We start from the raw sequence: 20,240 nt of genomic DNA on the forward strand, positions 1-20,240 counted from the left end.
AACCCAGATATAAATCTCATAATGAGCACCAACTAATCTATCCTTAATGTATGAAATAATTGTTTGCTGGGAAATAACATTGCTATACACATTTTATGACACATTGCCAACAGTAAGAACTCTAAGAATGAGATGACAATGTGAAAAGCATTTCTTTCGAAAAACCTCGTTTATCTCTATTATAAACAGGAATGTTCGTCCATCCATCCCCAAACTATTCCCTTTGGGGTTAGCCCCACCAAACTTTCTGTGGAACGTTTTGGGATCCCAGCGGATGTTGTGAGGTAGGTTGCAGGTTTCATAAATTCCTCAATAAAATTATGATTTTGAAATTGACTCGATACAGAGCTGCCACAAAACCAGAAATGAACACATAACGACAACGAGCTGGTTTGATAACATCTCAATACAATTGTCATTTAACACAGTATTTTGCTGCAGTATCAATTTATGATTGGAATGATGATATTTGGAATTGAGTGAATACAATTATAATTTTGAATTTCCAACCGTACGGAACTGCTGCATACCCGGATGTAACGTCAGCACGGATTTAAATATTATTTTTTGTCACAAGTGTTCGTAAAAGTATATATATCTTTTAACTAAATGCTATTCAATTTGTGATTGGAGTTATGCTGTTTGGAATGAAAATAGGGATATTGAGTTCAAATGAATGACGAAATAACCTGAGGGTTGCTACTTTCTAATCGTGACGTTCATGGATCGCCATATGCAGATTCGCCATTGACTGGGTGTAGAACCTTTCAAACAGGAACGTTTTTTGTGCAAGTCCTTCATGAACCTGCTGTCCATGCTTGATGTTCGACTACAGGTGGCACAGGAATGTGGAATTTATTGGTCCATGGATTAGCATTTACCGTTTCCACATTGTTTGTTTGCTTCCAGCTCCTCACCCGTGCGTAGCATGGGTGCCTCGCTAGCAATTCCTGTAAACTCAAATAGTAATTTCATACTTGCAGTCTCAGTAACAGTACCCAAGATTATAAATTAAATGACCGTCATGTCTCTCACCAGTTAAATTATCGATAACCAATCACTCCTCATAAATATCTGCTACTACTTTGTAAACAGGGATGGAAATAAAAAATATTATTTTACAGCTTAGAACAAACTAATGCCTGCATTTTGTACTGCAGAGCATACTCTTATATGGAATACAAGTGGCAGGTATACCACTTCATTTAAGGGGGTGAGGGGTGGATCAGAAAAAGAAACATTATGAAGAATTAGAAAAATAAACCATCAATTTTCCAAACCCTATATAATAGTCCTTTGGCCTGTATTGCATCTCAGATAGACATTGATGATGCCAGGATGACAGCATGGCCGAAAGGCAAGAACACTCGACTCAAAGCTGTGAAGTCTGGGTTTGAATCCCGACCCAGCTATAAACTGTCATTTCGATGTTTCACAGGCAGGGCGATTCATCATTGTTTGTGCCATCTCTCGGATGGACATTAAACGGGCTTCCCGTCTGCCAGCATTCATTGGTGGAAGTTAAATATCCCATGGTGTTCTTCACAAAGTGAAGCCAATCGATCGCCGGCACCAGTAACAATTTACAAATTCCTGCCCTGACCAGCAAAAAGCATGAATATAAAATTCGTTGCCACATTAGTTTAAGCAATCCTGCACTTTGTACCGCAAACAAATCTCTCAGATGCAGTATCAGGGGAGAATTTAACAGCTAAAACGAAGGGGTGGAGTAGAACATGCATTTCAACGAAATACCTGTTGTTGATTCAGATAGGATGCTTGTTTTACCTGTGGATGTGGGGGTTGTAGATACGTTGTGAGTTGTTCCATTTGTGTCTGGTTGAGATGTTGTAACATTGGCAGAGACTGGAGTTACTCCTGGTGTTGTACCTGCACAAATAAATCATGAGACTTTGTGAAGGATATTTTTGAAATACAAATAAATTCGAAGTTAGGTGCAGGAGGAAGCCATTTGGGCCATCTTATCCGTGCTGCTTCACACAAGACCTCCCAAATACTGCAGGCAGTGCATTTGCCCACACTTTAAAATATATAGTGTAGGAACTTTAAAATCAACAATCATGATGCAAACAAAACAGGTGAAGGGTGGCACGCAGCGTACTTTGCCCATACTGCTGATGTAAAGCGGTAATTTAAAAATTGGATCAAAATCCATTGGGAATCAAACCCAGATAGAAATCTTAATAATGAGCACCAACTAATCTATCCAAAATGCGTGAAATAATTGTTTGCTGGGAAATAACATTGCTATAAACATTTTATGATACATTGCCAACCATAAGAACTTTAAGAATGAGATGACAATGTGAAAAGCATTTCTTTAGAAAAACCTAGTTTATCTCGATTATAAACAGGAGTGTTCGTCCATCCATCCCCAAACTATTCCCTTTGGGGTTAGCCCCACCAAACTTTCTGTTGAACGTTTTGGGTTCCCAGCGGATGTTGTAAGGTCGGTAGCAGGTTTCATAAATTCCTCAATAAAATTATGAATTTTGAAATTGACTCGATACAGAGCTGCCACGAATCCAGAAGTAAAGACATAACGACAACGAGCTGGTTTGATAATATCTCCATACAATCGTCATTTAACACAGTATTTTGCTGCAGTATCAATTTATGATTGGAATGATGTTATTTGGAATTGAGTGAATACAATTATGATTTTGAATTTCCAACCCTACGGAACTGCTCCAAATCCGGATGTAACATCAGCACGGATTTAAATATTTGTTTTGTCACGAGTGTTCGTAAAAGTATATATATATAATATATATATGTATTTTATCTAAATGCTATTCAATTTGTGATTGGAGTTATGCTGTTTGGAATGAAAATAGGGATATTGAGTTCAAATGAATGACGAAATGATGTGAGGGTTTCTACTTTCCAACCGTGACATTCGTGGATCGCCATATGCAGATTCGCCATTGAGTGGGCACAGAACCTTTCAAACAGGAACGTTTTTTGTGCAAGTCCTTCATGAACCTGCTGTCCATGCTTGATGTTCGACTACAGGTGGCACAGGAATGTGGAATTTATTGGTCCATGGATTAGCATTTACCGTTTCCACATTGTTTGTTTGCTTCCAGCTCCTCACCCGTGCGTAGCATGGGTACCTCGCGAGCAATTCCTGTAAACTCAAATAGTAATTTCATACTTGCAGTCTCAGTCACAGTACCCACGATTATAAATTAAATGACCGTCATGTCTCTCACCAGTTAAATTATCGATAACCAATCACTCCTCATAAATATCTGCTACTACTTTGTAAACAGGGATGGAAATAAAAAATATTATTTTACAGCTTAGAACAAACTAATGCCTGCATTTTGTACTGCAGAGCATACTCTTAGATGGAATACAAGTGGCAGGTATACCACTTCATTTAAGGGGGTGAGGGGTGGATCAGAAAAAGAAACATTATGAAGAATTAGAAAAATAAACCATCAATTTTCCAAACCCTATATAATAGTCCTTTGGCCTGTATTGCATCTCAGATAGACATTGATGATGCCAGGATGACAGCATGGCCTAAAGGCAAGAACACTCGCCTCCAAGCTGTGAAGTCTGGGTTTGAATCCCGACCCAGCTATAAACTGTCATTTCGATGTTTCACAGGCAGGGCGATTCATCATTGTTTGTGCCATCTCTCGGATGGACGTTAAACGGGCTTCCCGTCTGCCAGCATTCATTGGTGGAAGTTAAATATCCCATGGTGTTCTTCACAAAGTGAAGCCAAACGATCGCCGGCACCAGTAACAATTTACAAATTCCTGCCCTGACCAGCAGAAAGCATAAATATAAAATTCGTTGCCACATTAGTTTAAGCAATCCTGCACTTTGTACCGCAAACAAATCTCTCAGATGCAGTATCAGGGGAGAATTTAACAGCTAAAACGAAGGGGTGGAGTAGAACATGCATTTCAACGAAATACCTGTTGTTGATTCAGATAGGATGCTTGTTTTACCTGTGGATGTGGAGGTTGTAGATACGTTGTGAGTTGTTCCATTTGTGTCTGGTTGAGATGTTGTAACATTGGCAGAGACTGGAGTTACTCCTGGTGTTGTACCTGTACAAATAAATCATGAGACTTTGTGAAGGATATTTTTGAAATACAAATAAATTCGAAGTTAGGTGCAGGAGGAAGCCATTTGGGCCATCTTATCCGTGCTGCTTCACGCAAGACTTCCCAAATACTGCAGGCAGTGCATTTGCCCACACTTTAAAATATATAGTGTAGGAACTTTAAAATCAACAATCATGATGCAAACAAAACAGGTGAAGGGTGGCACGCAGCGTACTTTGTCCATACTGCTGATGTAAAGCGGTAATTTTAAAATTGGATCAAAATCCATTGGGAATCAAACCCAGATAGAAATCTTAATAATGAGCACCAACTAATCTATCCAAAATGCGTGAAATAATTGTTTGCTGGGAAATAACATTGCTATAAACATTTTATGATACATTGCCAACCGTAAGAACTCTAAGAATGAGATGACAATGTGAAAAGCATTTCTTTAGAAAAACCTAGTTTATCTCGATTATAAACAGGAGTGTTCGTCCATCCATCCCCAAACTATTCTCTTTGGGGTTAGCCCCACCAAACTTTCTGTGGAACGTTTTGGGTTCCCAGCGGATGTTGTAAGGTCGGTAGCAGGTTTCATAAATTCCTCAATGAAATTATGATTTTGAAATTGACTCGATACAGAGCTGCCACGAATCCAGAAGTAAACACATAACGACAACGAGCTGGTTTGATAATATCTCCATACAATCGTCATTTAACACAGTATTTTGCTGCAGTATCAATTCATGATTGGAATGTTATTTGGAATTGAGGGAATACAATTATGATTTTGAATTTCCAACCCAACGGAACTGCTCCAAATCCGGATGTAACATCAGCACGGATTTAAATATTTGTTTTGTCACGAGTGTTCGTAAAAGTATATATATATAATATATATATATATTTTATCTAAATGCTATTCAATTTGTGATTGGAGTTATGCTGTTTGGAATGAAAATAGGGATATTGAGTTCAAATGAATGACGAAATGATGTGAGGGTTTCTACTTTCCAACCGTGACATTCGTGGATCGCCATATGCAGATTCGCCATTGAGTGGGCACAGAACCTTTCAAACAGGAACGTTTTTTGTGCAAGTCCTTCATGAACCTGCTGCCCATGCTTGATGTTCGACTACAGGTGGCACAGGAATGTGGAATTTATTGGTCCATGGATTAGCATTTACCGTTTCCACATTGTTTGTTTGCTTCCAGCTCCTCGCATGGGTGCCTCGCTAGCAATTCCTGTAAACTCAAATAGTAATTTCATACTTGCAGTCTCAGTAACAGTACCCACGATTATAAATTAAATGACCGTCATGTCTCTCACCAGTTAAATTATCGATAACCAATCACTCCTCACAAATATCTGCTACTACTTTGTAAACAGGGATGGAAATAAAAAATATTATTTTACAGCTTAGAACAAACTAATGCCTGCATTTTGTACTGCAGAGCATACTCTTAGATGGAATACAAGTGGCAGGTATACCACTTCATTTAAGGGGGTGAGGGGTGGATCAGAAAAAGAAACATTATGAAGAATTAGAAAAATAAACCATCAATTTTCCAAACCCTATATAATAGTCCTTTGGCCTGTATTGCATCTCAGATAGACATTGATGATGCCAGGATGACAGCATGGCCGAAAGGCAAGAACACTCGACTCAAAGCTGTGAAGTCTGGGTTTGAATCCCGACCCAGCTATAAACTGTCATTTCGATGTTTCACAGGCAGGGCGATTCATCATTGTTTGTGCCATCTATCGGATGGACGTTAAACGGGCTTCCCGTCTGCCAGCATTCATTGGTGGAAGTTAAATATCCCATGGTGTTCTTCACAAAGTGAAGCCAATCGATCGCCGGCACCAGTACCAATTTACAAATTCCTGCCCTGACCAGCAAAAAGCATGAATATAAAATTCGTTGCCACATTAGTTTAAGCAATCCTGCACTTTGTACCGCAAACAAATCTCTCAGATGCAGTATCAGGGGAGAATTTAACAGCTAAAACGAAGGGGTGGAGTAGAACATGCATTTCAACGAAATACCTGTTGTTGATTCAGATAGGATGCTTGTTTTACCTGTGGATGTGGGGGTTGTAGATACGTTGTGAGTTGTTCCATTTGTGTCTGGTTGAGATGTTGTAACATTGGCAGAGACTGGAGTTACTCCTGGTGTTGTACCTGCACAAATAAATCATGAGACTTTGTGAAGGATATTTTTGAAATACAAATAAATTCGAAGTTAGGTGCAGGAGGAAGCCATTTGGGCCATCTTATCCGTGCTGCTTCACACAAGACCTCCCAAATACTGCAGGCAGTGCATTTGCCCACACTTTAAAATATATAGTGTAGGAACTTTAAAATCAACAATCATGATGCAAACAAAACAGGTGAAGGGTGGCACGCAGCGTACTTTGCCCATACTGCTGATGTAAAGCGGTAATTTTAAAATTGGATCAAAATCCATTGGGAATCAAACCCAGATAGAAATCTTAATAATGAGCACCAACTAATCTATCCAAAATGCGTGAAATAATTGTTTGCTGGGAAATAACATTGCTATAAACATTTTATGATACATTGCCAACCATAAGAACTTTAAGAATGAGATGACAATGTGAAAAGCATTTCTTTAGAAAAACCTAGTTTATCTCGATTATAAACAGGAGTGTTCGTCCATCCATCCCCAAACTATTCCCTTTGGGGTTAGCCCCACCAAACTTTCTGTTGAACGTTTTGGGTTCCCAGCGGATGTTGTAAGGTCGGTAGCAGGTTTCATAAATTCCTCAATAAAATTATGAATTTTGAAATTGACTCGATACAGAGCTGCCACGAATCCAGAAGTAAAGACATAACGACAACGAGCTGGTTTGATAATATCTCCATACAATCGTCATTTAACACAGTATTTTGCTGCAGTATCAATTTATGATTGGAATGATGTTATTTGGAATTGAGTGAATACAATTATGATTTTGAATTTCCAACCCTACGGAACTGCTCCAAATCCGGATGTAACATCAGCACGGATTTAAATATTTGTTTTGTCACGAGTGTTCGTAAAAGTATATATATATAATATATATATATATTTTATCTAAATGCTATTCAATTTGTGATTGGAGTTATGCTGTTTGGAATGAAAATAGGGATATTGAGTTCAAATGAATGACGAAATGATGTGAGGGTTTCTACTTTCCAACCGTGACATTCGTGGATCGCCATATGCAGATTCGCCATTGAGTGGGCACAGAACCTTTCAAACAGGAACGTTTTTTGTGCAAGTCCTTCATGAACCTGCTGTCCATGCTTGATGTTCGACTACAGGTGGCACAGGAATGTGGAATTTATTGGTCCATGGATTAGCATTTACCGTTTCCACATTGTTTGTTTGCTTCCAGCTCCTCACCCGTGCGTAGCATGGGTACCTCGCGAGCAATTCCTGTAAACTCAAATAGTAATTTCATACTTGCAGTCTCAGTCACAGTACCCACGATTATAAATTAAATGACCGTCATGTCTCTCACCAGTTAAATTTATCGATAACCAATCACTCCTCATAAATATCTGCTACTACTTTGTAAACAGGGATGGAAAAAAAAAATATTATTTTACAGCTTAGAACAAACTAATGCCTGCATTTTGTACTGCAGAGCATACTCTTAGATGGAATACAAGTGGCAGGTATACCACTTCATTTAAGGGGGTGAGGGGTGGATCAGAAAAAGAAACATTATGAAGAATTAGAAAAATAAACCATCAATTTTCCAAACCCTATATAATAGTCCTTTGGCCTGTATTGCATCTCAGATAGACATTGATGATGCCAGGATGACAGCATGGCCTAAAGGCAAGAACACTCGCCTCCAAGCTGTGAAGTCTGGGTTTGAATCCCGACCCAGCTATAAACTGTCATTTCGATGTTTCACAGGCAGGGCGATTCATCATTGTTTGTGCCATCTCTCGGATGGACGTTAAACGGGCTTCCCGTCTGCCAGCATTCATTGGTGGAAGTTAAATATCCCATGGTGTTCTTCACAAAGTGAAGCCAAACGATCGCCGGCACCAGTAACAATTTACAAATTCCTGCCCTGACCAGCAGAAAGCATAAATATAAAATTCGTTGCCACATTAGTTTAAGCAATCCTGCACTTTGTACCGCAAACAAATCTCTCAGATGCAGTATCAGGGGAGAATTTAACAGCTAAAACGAAGGGGTGGAGTAGAACATGCATTTCAACGAAATACCTGTTGTTGATTCAGATAGGATGCTTGTTTTACCTGTGGATGTGGAGGTTGTAGATACGTTGTGAGTTGTTCCATTTGTGTCTGGTTGAGATGTTGTAACATTGGCAGAGACTGGAGTTACTCCTGGTGTTGTACCTGTACAAATAAATCATGAGACTTTGTGAAGGATATTTTTGAAATACAAATAAATTCGAAGTTAGGTGCAGGAGGAAGCCATTTGGGCCATCTTATCCGTGCTGCTTCACGCAAGACTTCCCAAATACTGCAGGCAGTGCATTTGCCCACACTTTAAAATATATAGTGTAGGAACTTTAAAATCAACAATCATGATGCAAACAAAACAGGTGAAGGGAGGCACGCAGCGTACTTTGTCCATACTGCTGATGTAAAGCGGTAATTTTAAAATTGGATCAAAATCCATTGGGAATCAAACCCAGATAGAAATCTTAATAATGAGCACCAACTAATCTATCCAAAATGCGTGAAATAATTGTTTGCTGGGAAATAACATTGCTATAAACATTTTATGATACATTGCCAACCGTAAGAACTCTAAGAATGAGATGACAATGTGAAAAGCATTTCTTTAGAAAAACCTAGTTTATCTCGATTATAAACAGGAGTGTTCGTCCATCCATCCCCAAACTATTCCCTTTGGGGTTAGCCCCACCAAACTTTCTGTGGAACGTTTTGGGTTCCCAGCGGATGTTGTAAGGTCGGTAGCAGGTTTCATAAATTCCTCAATGAAATTATGATTTTGAAATTGACTCGATACAGAGCTGCCACGAATCCAGAAGTAAACACATAACGACAACGAGCTGGTTTGATAATATCTCCATACAATCGTCATTTAACACAGTATTTTGCTGCAGTATCAATTCATGATTGGAATGTTATTTGGAATTGAGGGAATACAATTATGATTTTGAATTTCCAACCCAACGGAACTGCTCCAAATCCGGATGTAACATCAGCACGGATTTAAATATTTGTTTTGTCACGAGTGTTCGTAAAAGTATATATATATAATATATATATATATTTTATCTAAATGCTATTCAATTTGTGATTGGAGTTATGCTGTTTGGAATGAAAATAGGGATATTGAGTTCAAATGAATGACGAAATGATGTGAGGGTTTCTACTTTCCAACCGTGACATTCGTGGATCGCCATATGCAGATTCGCCATTGAGTGGGCACAGAACCTTTCAAACAGGAACGTTTTTTGTGCAAGTCCTTCATGAACCTGCTGCCCATGCTTGATGTTCGACTACAGGTGGCACAGGAATGTGGAATTTATTGGTCCATGGATTAGCATTTACCGTTTCCACATTGTTTGTTTGCTTCCAGCTCCTCGCATGGGTGCCTCGCTAGCAATTCCTGTAAACTCAAATAGTAATTTCATACTTGCAGTCTCAGTAACAGTACCCACGATTATAAATTAAATGACCGTCATGTCTCTCACCAGTTAAATTATCGATAACCAATCACTCCTCATAAATATCTGCTACTACTTTGTAAACAGGGATGGAAATAAAAAATATTATTTTACAGCTTAGAACAAACTAATGCCTGCATTTTGTACTGCAGAGCATACTCTTAGATGGAATACAAGTGGCAGGTATACCACTTCATTTAAGGGGGTGAGGGGTGGATCAGAAAAAGAAACATTATGAAGAATTAGAAAAATAAACCATCAATTTTCCAAACCCTATATAATAGTCCTTTGGCCTGTATTGCATCTCAGATAGACATTGATGATGCCAGGATGACAGCATGGCCTAAAGGCAAGAACACTCGCCTCCAAGCTGTGAAGTCTGGGTTTGAATCCCGACCCAGCTATAAACTGTCATTTCGATGTTTCACAGGCAGGGCGATTCATCATTGTTTGTGCCATCTCTCGGATGGACGTTAAACGGGCTTCCCGTCTGCCAGCATTCATTGGTGGAAGTTAAATATCCCATGGTGTTCTTCACAAAGTGAAGCCAAACGATCGCCGGCACCAGTAACAATTTACAAATTCCTGCCCTGACCAGCAGAAAGCATAAATATAAAATTCGTTGCCACATTAGTTTAAGCAATCCTGCACTTTGTACCGCAAACAAATCTCTCAGATGCAGTATCAGGGGAGAATTTAACAGCTAAAACGAAGGGGTGGAGTAGAACATGCATTTCAACGAAATACCTGTTGTTGATTCAGATGGGATGCTTGTTTTACCTGTGGATGTAGAGGTTGTAGATACGTTGTGAGTTGTTCCATTTGTCCCTGGTTGAGATGTTGTAACATTGGCAGAGACTGGAGTTACTCCTGGTGTTGTACCTGCATAAAAAAATCATTAGAGTTTGTGAAGGATATTTTTGAAATACAAATAAATTCGAAGTTAGGTGCAGGAGGAAGCCATTTGGGCCATCTTATCCGTGCTGCTTCACGCAAGACCTCCCAAATACTGCAGGCAGTGCATTTGCCCACACTTTAAAATATATAGTGTAGTAACTTTAAAATCAACAATCATGATGCAAACAAAATCGGTGAAGGGTGGCACGCAGCGTACTTTGTCCATACTGCTGATGTAAAGCGGTAATTTAAAAATTGGATCAAAATCCATTGGGAATCAAACCCAGATAGAAATCTTAATAATGAGCACCAACTAATCTATCCAAAATGCATGAAATAATTGTTTGCTGGGAAATAACATTGCTATAAACATTTTATGATACATTGCCAACAGTAAGAACTCTAAGAATGAGATGACAATGTGAAAAGCATTTCTTTAGAAAAACCTAGTTTATCTCGATTATAAACAGGAGTGTTCGTCCATCCATCACCAAACTATTCCCTTTGGGGTTAGCCCCACCAAACTTTCTGTGGAACGTTTTGGGTTCCCAGCGGATGTTGTAAGGTCGGTAGCAGGTTTCATAAATTCCACAATGAAATTATGATTTTGAAATTGACTCGATACAGAGCTGCCAAGAATCCAGAAGTAAACACATAACGACAACGAGCTGGTTTGATAATATCTCCATACAATCGTCATTTAACACAGTATTTTGCTGCAGTATCAATTCATGATTGGAATGTTATTTGGAATTGAGGGAATACAATTATGATTTTGAATTTCCAACCCAACGGAACTGCTCCAAATCCGGATGTAACATCAGCACGGATTTAAATATTTGTTTTGTCACGAGTGTTCGTAAAAGTATATATATATAATATATATATATATTTTATCTAAATGCTATTCAATTTGTGATTGGAGTTATGCTGTTTGGAATGAAAATAGGGATATTGAGTTCAAATGAATGACGAAATGATGTGAGGGTTTCTACTTTCCAACCGTGACATTCGTGGATCGCCATATGCAGATTCGCCATTGAGTGGGCACAGAACCTTTCAAACAGGAACGTTTTTTGTGCAAGTCCTTCATGAACCTGCTGCCCATGCTTGATGTTCGACTACAGGTGGCACAGGAATGTGGAATTTATTGGTCCATGGATTAGCATTTACCGTTTCCACATTGTTTGTTTGCTTCCAGCTCCTCACCCGTGCGTAGCATGGGTGCCTCGCTAGCAATTCCTGTAAACTCAAATAGTAATTTCATACTTGCAGTCTCAGTAACAGTACCCACGATTATAAATTAAATGACCGTCATGTCTCTCACCAGTTAAATTATCGATAACCAATCACTCCTCATAAATATCTGCTACTACTTTGTAAACAGGGATGGAAATAAAAAATATTATTTTACAGCTTAGAACAAACTAATGCCTGCATTTTGTACTGCAGAGCATACTCTTAGATGGAATACAAGTGGCAGGTTTACCACTTCATTTAAGGGGGTGAGGGGTGGATCAGAAAAAGAAACATTATGAAGAATTAGAAAAATAAACCATCAATTTTCCAAACCCTATATAATAGTCCTTTGGCCTGTATTGCATCTCAGATAGACATTGATGATGCCAGGATGACAGCATGGCCGAAAGGCAAGAACACTCGACTCAAAGCTGTGAAGTCTGGGTTTGAATCCCGACCCAGCTATAAACTGTCATTTCGATGTTTCACAGGCAGGGCGATTCATCATTGTTTGTGCCATCTATCGGATGGACGTTAAACGGGCTTCCCGTCTGCCAGCATTCATTGGTGGAAGTTAAATATCCCATGGTGTTCTTCACAAAGTGAAGCCAATCGATCGCCGGCACCAGTAACAATTTACAAATTCCTGCCCTGACCAGCAAAAAGCATGAATATAAAATTCGTTGCCACATTAGTTTAAGCAATCCTGCACTTTGTACCGCAAACAAATCTCTCAGATGCAGTATCAGGGGAGAATTTAACAGCTAAAACGAAGGGGTGGAGTAGAACATGCATTTCAACGAAATACCTGTTGTTGATTCAGATAGGATGCTTGTTTTACCTGTGGATGTGGGGGTTGTAGATACGTTGTGAGTTGTTCCATTTGTGTCTGGTTGAGATGTTGTAACATTGGCAGAGACTGGAGTTACTCCTGGTGTTGTACCTGCACAAATAAATCATGAGACTTTGTGAAGGATATTTTTGAAATACAAATAAATTCGAAGTTAGGTGCAGGAGGAAGCCATTTGGGCCATCTTATCCGTGCTGCTTCACACAAGACCTCCCAAATACTGCAGGCAGTGCATTTGCCCACACTTTAAAATATATAGTGTAGGAACTTTAAAATCAACAATCATGATGCAAACAAAACAGGTGAAGGGTGGCACGCAGCGTACTTTGTCCATACTGCTGATGTAAAGCGGTAATTTTAAAATTGGATCAAAATCCATTGGGAATCAAACCCAGATAGAAATCTTAATAATGAGCACCAACTAATCTATCCAAAATGCGTGAAATAATTGTTTGCTGGGAAATAACATTGCTATAAACATTTTATGATACATTGCCAACCGTAAGAACTCTAAGAATGAGATGACAATGTGAAAAGCATTTCTTTAGAAAAACCTAGTTTATCTCGATTATAAACAGGAGTGTTCGTCCATCCATCCCCAAACTATTCCCTTTGGGGTTAGCCCCACCAAACTTTCTGTGGAACGTTTTGGGTTCCCAGCGGATGTTGTAAGGTCGGTAGCAGGTTTCATAAATTCCTCAATGAAATTATGATTTTGAAATTGACTCGATACAGAGCTGCCACGAATCCAGAAGTAAACACATAACGACAACGAGCTGGTTTGATAATATCTCCATACAATCGTCATTTAACACAGTATTTTGCTGCAGTATCAATTCATGATTGGAATGTTATTTGGAATTGAGGGAATACAATTATGATTTTGAATTTCCAACCCAACGGAACTGCTCCAAATCCGGATGTAACATCAGCACGGATTTAAATATTTGTTTTGTCACGAGTGTTCGTAAAAGTATATATATATAATATATATATATATTTTATCTAAATGCTATTCAATTTGTGATTGGAGTTATGCTGTTTGGAATGAAAATAGGGATATTGAGTTCAAATGAATGACGAAATGATGTGAGGGTTTCTACTTTCCAACCGTGACATTCGTGGATCGCCATATGCAGATTCGCCATTGAGTGGGCACAGAACCTTTCAAACAGGAACGTTTTTTGTGCAAGTCCTTCATGAACCTGCTGCCCATGCTTGATGTTCGACTACAGGTGGCACAGGAATGTGGAATTTATTGGTCCATGGATTAGCATTTACCGTTTCCACATTGTTTGTTTGCTTCCAGCTCCTCGCATGGGTGCCTCGCTAGCAATTCCTGTAAACTCAAATAGTAATTTCATACTTGCAGTCTCAGTAACAGTACCCACGATTATAAATTAAATGACCGTCATGTCTCTCACCAGTTAAATTATCGATAACCAATCACTCCTCATAAATATCTGCTACTACTTTGTAAACAGGGATGGAAATAAAAAATATTATTTTACAGCTTAGAACAAACTAATGCCTGCATTTTGTACTGCAGAGCATACTCTTAGATGGAATACAAGTGGCAGGTATACCACTTCATTTAAGGGGGTGAGGGGTGGATCAGAAAAAGAAACATTATGAAGAATTAGAAAAATAAACCATCAATTTTCCAAACCCTATATAATAGTCCTTTGGCCTGTATTGCATCTCAGATAGACATTGATGATGCCAGGATGACAGCATGGCCGAAAGGCAAGAACACTCGACTCAAAGCTGTGAAGTCTGGGTTTGAATCCCGACCCAGCTATAAACTGTCATTTCGATGTTTCACAGGCAGGGCGATTCATCATTGTTTGTGCCATCTATCGGATGGACGTTAAACGGGCTTCCCGTCTGCCAGCATTCATTGGTGGAAGTTAAATATCCCATGGTGTTCTTCACAAAGTGAAGCCAATCGATCGCCGGCACCAGTACCAATTTACAAATTCCTGCCCTGACCAGCAAAAAGCATGAATATAAAATTCGTTGCCACATTAGTTTAAGCAATCCTGCACTTTGTACCGCAAACAAATCTCTCAGATGCAGTATCAGGGGAGAATTTAACAGCTAAAACGAAGGGGTGGAGTAGAACATGCATTTCAACGAAATACCTGTTGTTGATTCAGATAGGATGCTTGTTTTACCTGTGGATGTGGGGGTTGTAGATACGTTGTGAGTTGTTCCATTTGTGTCTGGTTGAGATGTTGTAACATTGGCAGAGACTGGAGTTACTCCTGGTGTTGTACCTGCACAAATAAATCATGAGACTTTGTGAAGGATATTTTTGAAATACAAATAAATTCGAAGTTAGGTGCAGGAGGAAGCCATTTGGGCCATCTTATCCGTGCTGCTTCACACAAGACCTCCCAAATACTGCAGGCAGTGCATTTGCCCACACTTTAAAATATATAGTGTAGGAACTTTAAAATCAACAATCATGATGCAAACAAAACAGGTGAAGGGTGGCACGCAGCGTACTTTGCCCATACTGCTGATGTAAAGCGGTAATTTTAAAATTGGATCAAAATCCATTGGGAATCAAACCCAGATAGAAATCTTAATAATGAGCACCAACTAATCTATCCAAAATGCGTGAAATAATTGTTTGCTGGGAAATAACATTGCTATAAACAGTTTATGATACATTGCCAACAGTAAGAACTCTAAGAATGAGATGACAATGTGAAAAGCATTTCTTTAGAAAAACCTAGTTTATCTCGATTATAAACAGGAGTGTTCGTCCATCCATCCCCAAACTATTCCCTTTGGGGTTAGCCCCACCAAACTTTCTGTGGAACGTTTTGGGTTCCCAGCGGATGTTGTAAGGTCGGTAGCAGGTTTCATAAATTCCTCAATGAAATTATGATTTTGAAATTGACTCGATACAGAGCTGCCACGAATCCAGAAGTAAACACATAACGACAACGAGCTGGTTTGATAATATCTCCATACAATCGTCATTTAACACAGTATTTTGCTGCAGTATCAATTTATGATTGGAATGTTATTTGGAATTTAGGGAATACAATTATGATTTTGAATTTCCAACCCAACGGAACTGCTCCAAATCCGGATGTAACATCAGCACGGATTTAAATATTTGTTTTGTCACGAGTGTTCGTAAAAGTATATATATATATAATATATATATATATTTTATCGAAATGCTATTCAATTTGTGATTGGAGTTATGCTGTTTGGAATGAAAATAGGGATATTGAGTTCAAATTGAGCTTGGATCTTGGAGATCTTGGAGACGGCGGCAGGGATTTTCGAAGCTCCACACGGTCTCCACGTTTTTCGAAGTTAAGTCTGTTCACAATTGTATTTTGTCGAAACTGTATTTATCTTTCGGTGTGTGAAGTTATTGTGTGCAACTTTGGTTGTTTCTCGGTGTTTATCTTTCATAAATTGATCGTCTGTTTGCCGTGTCGTGTCTTGAGGCCTTGTACAGTGTGCACTGTACAACCTTGAGGCTTTGTTTTTCTCTCAGTGGTCCGTCTTTTGTGATCCAATAACTTTCGTTCTCTGTATTCCCAGTCTTTTCACCCATAGCCTACTTCCTTGTGTAAATCTCAACTCAAAAAAAAAAAACAAAAAAAAAACATTTTCCTTCTCTGTTCTCATTCGTTTATTCATTCTTATTCGTTCGTTCGTTCTTCGACCACGTGTTTCTCCCCCATTTCCCCAGATAGTTTTCACTCATTAACCTTCAATGTTTACACTTTCCCCTCAAGTTATGTATTCCGTCATATTTTATAACACCTTTTTCTTCTTCTTCTTTAAAAGGCTGCTTTCGACTTGCTCACCAAATCAATTCATCCCAAAAAAAATATCCATCTCCTATAGTGCCTTTTTTCTACATTCCCTAAACTCTCCTGCACTCCATCCTCCATCCAGCGTCCTTAAACGTATTTTTAACTCGAAGGTCACAAGCAACTCATTTTGCAATAAATGTTCGTTTCCCATAAATCGTACACTTTCAAAAATCCAATCTCACCCCTCCCCTCCAAATCTTCCCCATAACCTCTCCCCTCCAAATCTTCCCCATCACCCCTCCCCTCCAAATCTTCCCCATCACCCATCCCTTTCAAATCTCCCCCCTTGCCCCCTCCCTCCTAAACTACCCCCTCACCCCTCCCCGCCAAGACGCCCCCTCGCCCCTCCCCTCCTAGACTCCTGCCTCACCCCTCCCCTCCAAATCTCCCCCATATCCCATCCCTTTCAAATCCCTCCCCTTGCCCCTTCCCTCCCAAACTCCCCCCTCACCCCTCCCCTTCAAATCTCCCCACCCTCATTGCTTCTCAATTTCCCCCCTCTCACTCCCCCTCCTCAAAGCGTCCTCCCCGCTTCTTCCCCCTTCAAACTCTCACCTCCATCTCCCCCAACCTTCTGCCTCACTCTTCCCCCTCCTCAAATAACACCTCATTGTGGCTCACCCAATCACCATCAAACCTTTTGTCCGCCCCATCCTTCCCTTTCTCCGAGCTATTCTGAAATCTCTGACACACCTTCAACAGCTCTCCCTACCTCTTCCACCTCTTCCACATCTTACCCTACCCCTCCTCCCCCCTGTTCTGTATCTGATGCTCCCCCTTCCTCTTCATTAACGGTATGGACCTCAAACATCCGGGGCCTTCGTTCAAACTTAACTGATCTCTCCATACAGGTTGCTTCTGTCAAACCAGACGTGATCTGCTTAACAGAAACTTTCCTCCTTTATGATGTCTCTGATTCCATAGTATCTCTCCCGGGCTACTCCCTCCTCCGGTATGATAGACCTGAGCCTCGTCCTGGAGGCGGGGTTGCTATCTTTATCAAAAACTCTCTTCCTCACTCGCCCTGCACTGCACTCTCTCCACCTCACCCCCAGGAATACCTCTGGCTACGGCTTCCCCTTCGCTCCCACCTCTTGTTCATATGTGTGTTGTACCATCCACCAAACAGTGATGACTCCATCTACATCTCGCTGTCTGATGATATGGACCAACTTCTATCTACTCATCCCAACTCTCTCTTCCTCATATGTGGTGATTTCAACTGTCATCATGCCAGTTGGCTGGGTGTGGGTACCTCTCTCACCAGCCATGGCTCCTCAGCAAAGGACTTCTGCGACTCACTGGGACTGACACAATCTGTCAATTTCCCGACCCGGATCTCAGTCAACGGAACATCTTCTCTTCTGGACTTGGTTATGACTAACTTCCCTGAAAATGTCTGCTGCTCTTCTTCTGCTCCGATCGGATCATCTGATCATGTCCTTGTTAAAGTGGACATCTCTCTGACCATCCTCAGGGAGCCTGCTCAGCGTCGACGAGTCTGGCATTTCACTCAGGCCAACTGGCACGGTCTTCAAGCAGCCATCAATCATCTGGACTGGTCTCCCATCTCTACCACCTCTGACATCAACTCATCCTGGGAATTCTTCCAAAGTAAATTGCTCTCTCTCATGCACAGATTTATCCCATCTCGTCTTCAGTTGTCATACCCTTCCTCCCGTCCATGGTACACGGAATCTTGTGGTGAGGCTGTTGCCCAGAAACAACTTGCCTTCGTCTCCTGGAAAGCAAATCCAACGGAAGGAAATCTCATTTCCTTTCACAAAGCCCGAAACAAGTGTGTGTCCACCCTCAGGAGAGCCAGGAAACAATATCTCTCCGTTCTCAAGACCGAACTCTCTTATCTGTCTCCCTCTTCCAAATCCTGGTGGCGTCTGGTCAAATCCGTTTCTGGTGTTTGTTCCCCCTCCATCCCCTCCCTTACCTCAAACGGCTACACAGCTGACTCCGCACGTGAAAAAGCTGAATGCCTCAACTCTGTGTTTGCCTCTAAATCTTGTGTCCCAAACCCATCCCTCTCTGTACCCACCATACCCAGTCGTACCCTGCTGCTCCTGGACTCCGTGTCCTTTCCTCCTGACAAGGTGGAAAAGTTTCTGTCAACCCTCGACTCTGATTCTGCAACTGGACCCGACGGCATCAGCCCACGGGTGCTAAAATCCTGCTCTGCTGCTCTATCTCACCCTCTCTCTGTTCTCTTCACCCTCTCTTTTGCTCAAGGTCAACTGCCATCTGCTTGGAAATCAGCCAACATCACCGCTTTGCACAAAAAAGGTGCAAAAACAGATCCTAGCAACTACAGACCAATCAGCCTTCTCCCAATTATCAGCAAAGTCATGGAATCCATCATTGCTTCGGATATGAAATCTTTCCTCTTCTCCAATGGCTTGATCTCTGATCATCAATTTGGTTTCAGACCAGGTCACTCTACTCTGGACATGCTGCTTCTGCTGTCTCAACAATGGATGGAGGTCCTCAATGCCAAACAGGAAATTAGAGCTGTCTCCCTCGACATATCACGTGCCTTCGACACGGTCTGGCACCCCGCTCTGCTCACCAAACTCTCCTCCTTTGGTATCCATGGAAATCTCCACGCATGGCTGGCGGACTTCCTCTCTAGTCGTCGTCAACGTGTGGCCCTGAATGGGTTTCTCTCATCTCCTCTTCCTGTTCAGGCTGGAGTTCCCCAAGGCAGTGTTCTGGGCCCCGTGCTTTTTCTGGTCTTCATCAATGATCTCTCTGACTCTCTCGAAAATCCTCTCTATCTCTTTGCTGATGACTCCACTCTCTGCCGCTCCATTCCTCTTCCCTCAGATCGGCAGTCTGCTGCCTCCTCACTCTCTGAAGACCTGGACAAAATCACAGACTGGTCAAACAAGTGGAACATGTCTTTCAATCCTGACAAATCTCACACTCTTACTATGTCTCTCCGAAAAGATCGACTGGACAACCCTCCCATCTACTTTCTCAACAATCCTCTCCAAGAAGTTCTGTCGCTCAAGATTTTGGGTCTCACTATCTGCCATGATCTTTCTTGGGAAAACCACATTTCCAAGCTGGCCTCCAAAGCCAGTCGCCGACTGGGCATCCTCCGTCGTGCGAAGTCCTTCCTCGGCACACCTGAGCTCCTCACCACATACAAGGCTTTCATCCGCAGCTCAATGGAATACTGTTCTCCCCTATGGGCCGGTGCTCCTGCCTCACACCTAGCTCGGCTTCACGCTGTTGAAACCAAAGCTTTCAGAATTATTGGAATCTCCCGCGATGAAGCTATCTCTGAGGGCCTTTCACTCACTCACCGCAGGCAGGTAGGTGGTCTTTCTGTCTTCTACCGACTCCTCTCCGGCCTTGCACCCCCAGCTCTCTCTGTGCTCTGTCCCCCAAATATTCCTACAGGTCGCACAAGATCTGCCAGCAACCCTCTGATGGTTAAACTGCCGAAATCTCGGCTCTCTGCTGACTCCGCACGTGAAAAAGCTGAATGCCTCAACTCTGTGTTTGCCTCTAAATCTTGTGTCCCAAGATTGCCTCAACTCTTGTCACCTTCACTCTTTCATTCCTCTTTTCTCCCGCCTCTGGAACAAACTCCCTCACTCCCT

General features: G+C 41.1%; 1 protein-coding gene across 1 annotated transcript in view; it reads right to left on the minus strand.

Annotated features, from left to right (window-relative positions):
- The window catches only part of LOC137425813 (uncharacterized), a 173,689-nt gene that overhangs the window by 26,530 nt on the left and 126,919 nt on the right, over positions 1–20,240 (minus strand). Inside the window, exons 38-44 of the mRNA XM_078775191.1 lie at positions 14,947–15,048; positions 12,761–12,862; positions 10,564–10,665; positions 8,378–8,479; positions 6,176–6,277; positions 3,990–4,091; positions 1,789–1,890 (exon numbers count right to left, since the gene is read on the minus strand). Coding sequence (XP_078631317.1) covers positions 1,789–1,890; positions 3,990–4,091; positions 6,176–6,277; positions 8,378–8,479; positions 10,564–10,665; positions 12,761–12,862; positions 14,947–15,048 — 714 coding nt within the window. The remainder of the gene's footprint in view (positions 1–1,788; positions 1,891–3,989; positions 4,092–6,175; positions 6,278–8,377; positions 8,480–10,563; positions 10,666–12,760; positions 12,863–14,946; positions 15,049–20,240) is intronic.

The sequence above is a fragment of the Myxine glutinosa genome, chromosome 4 (genome assembly GCF_964187855.1).
Source record: "Myxine glutinosa chromosome 4, kmMyxGlut1.1, whole genome shotgun sequence".
In the NCBI taxonomy this organism is placed as follows: domain Eukaryota; kingdom Metazoa; phylum Chordata; class Myxini; order Myxiniformes; family Myxinidae; genus Myxine; species Myxine glutinosa.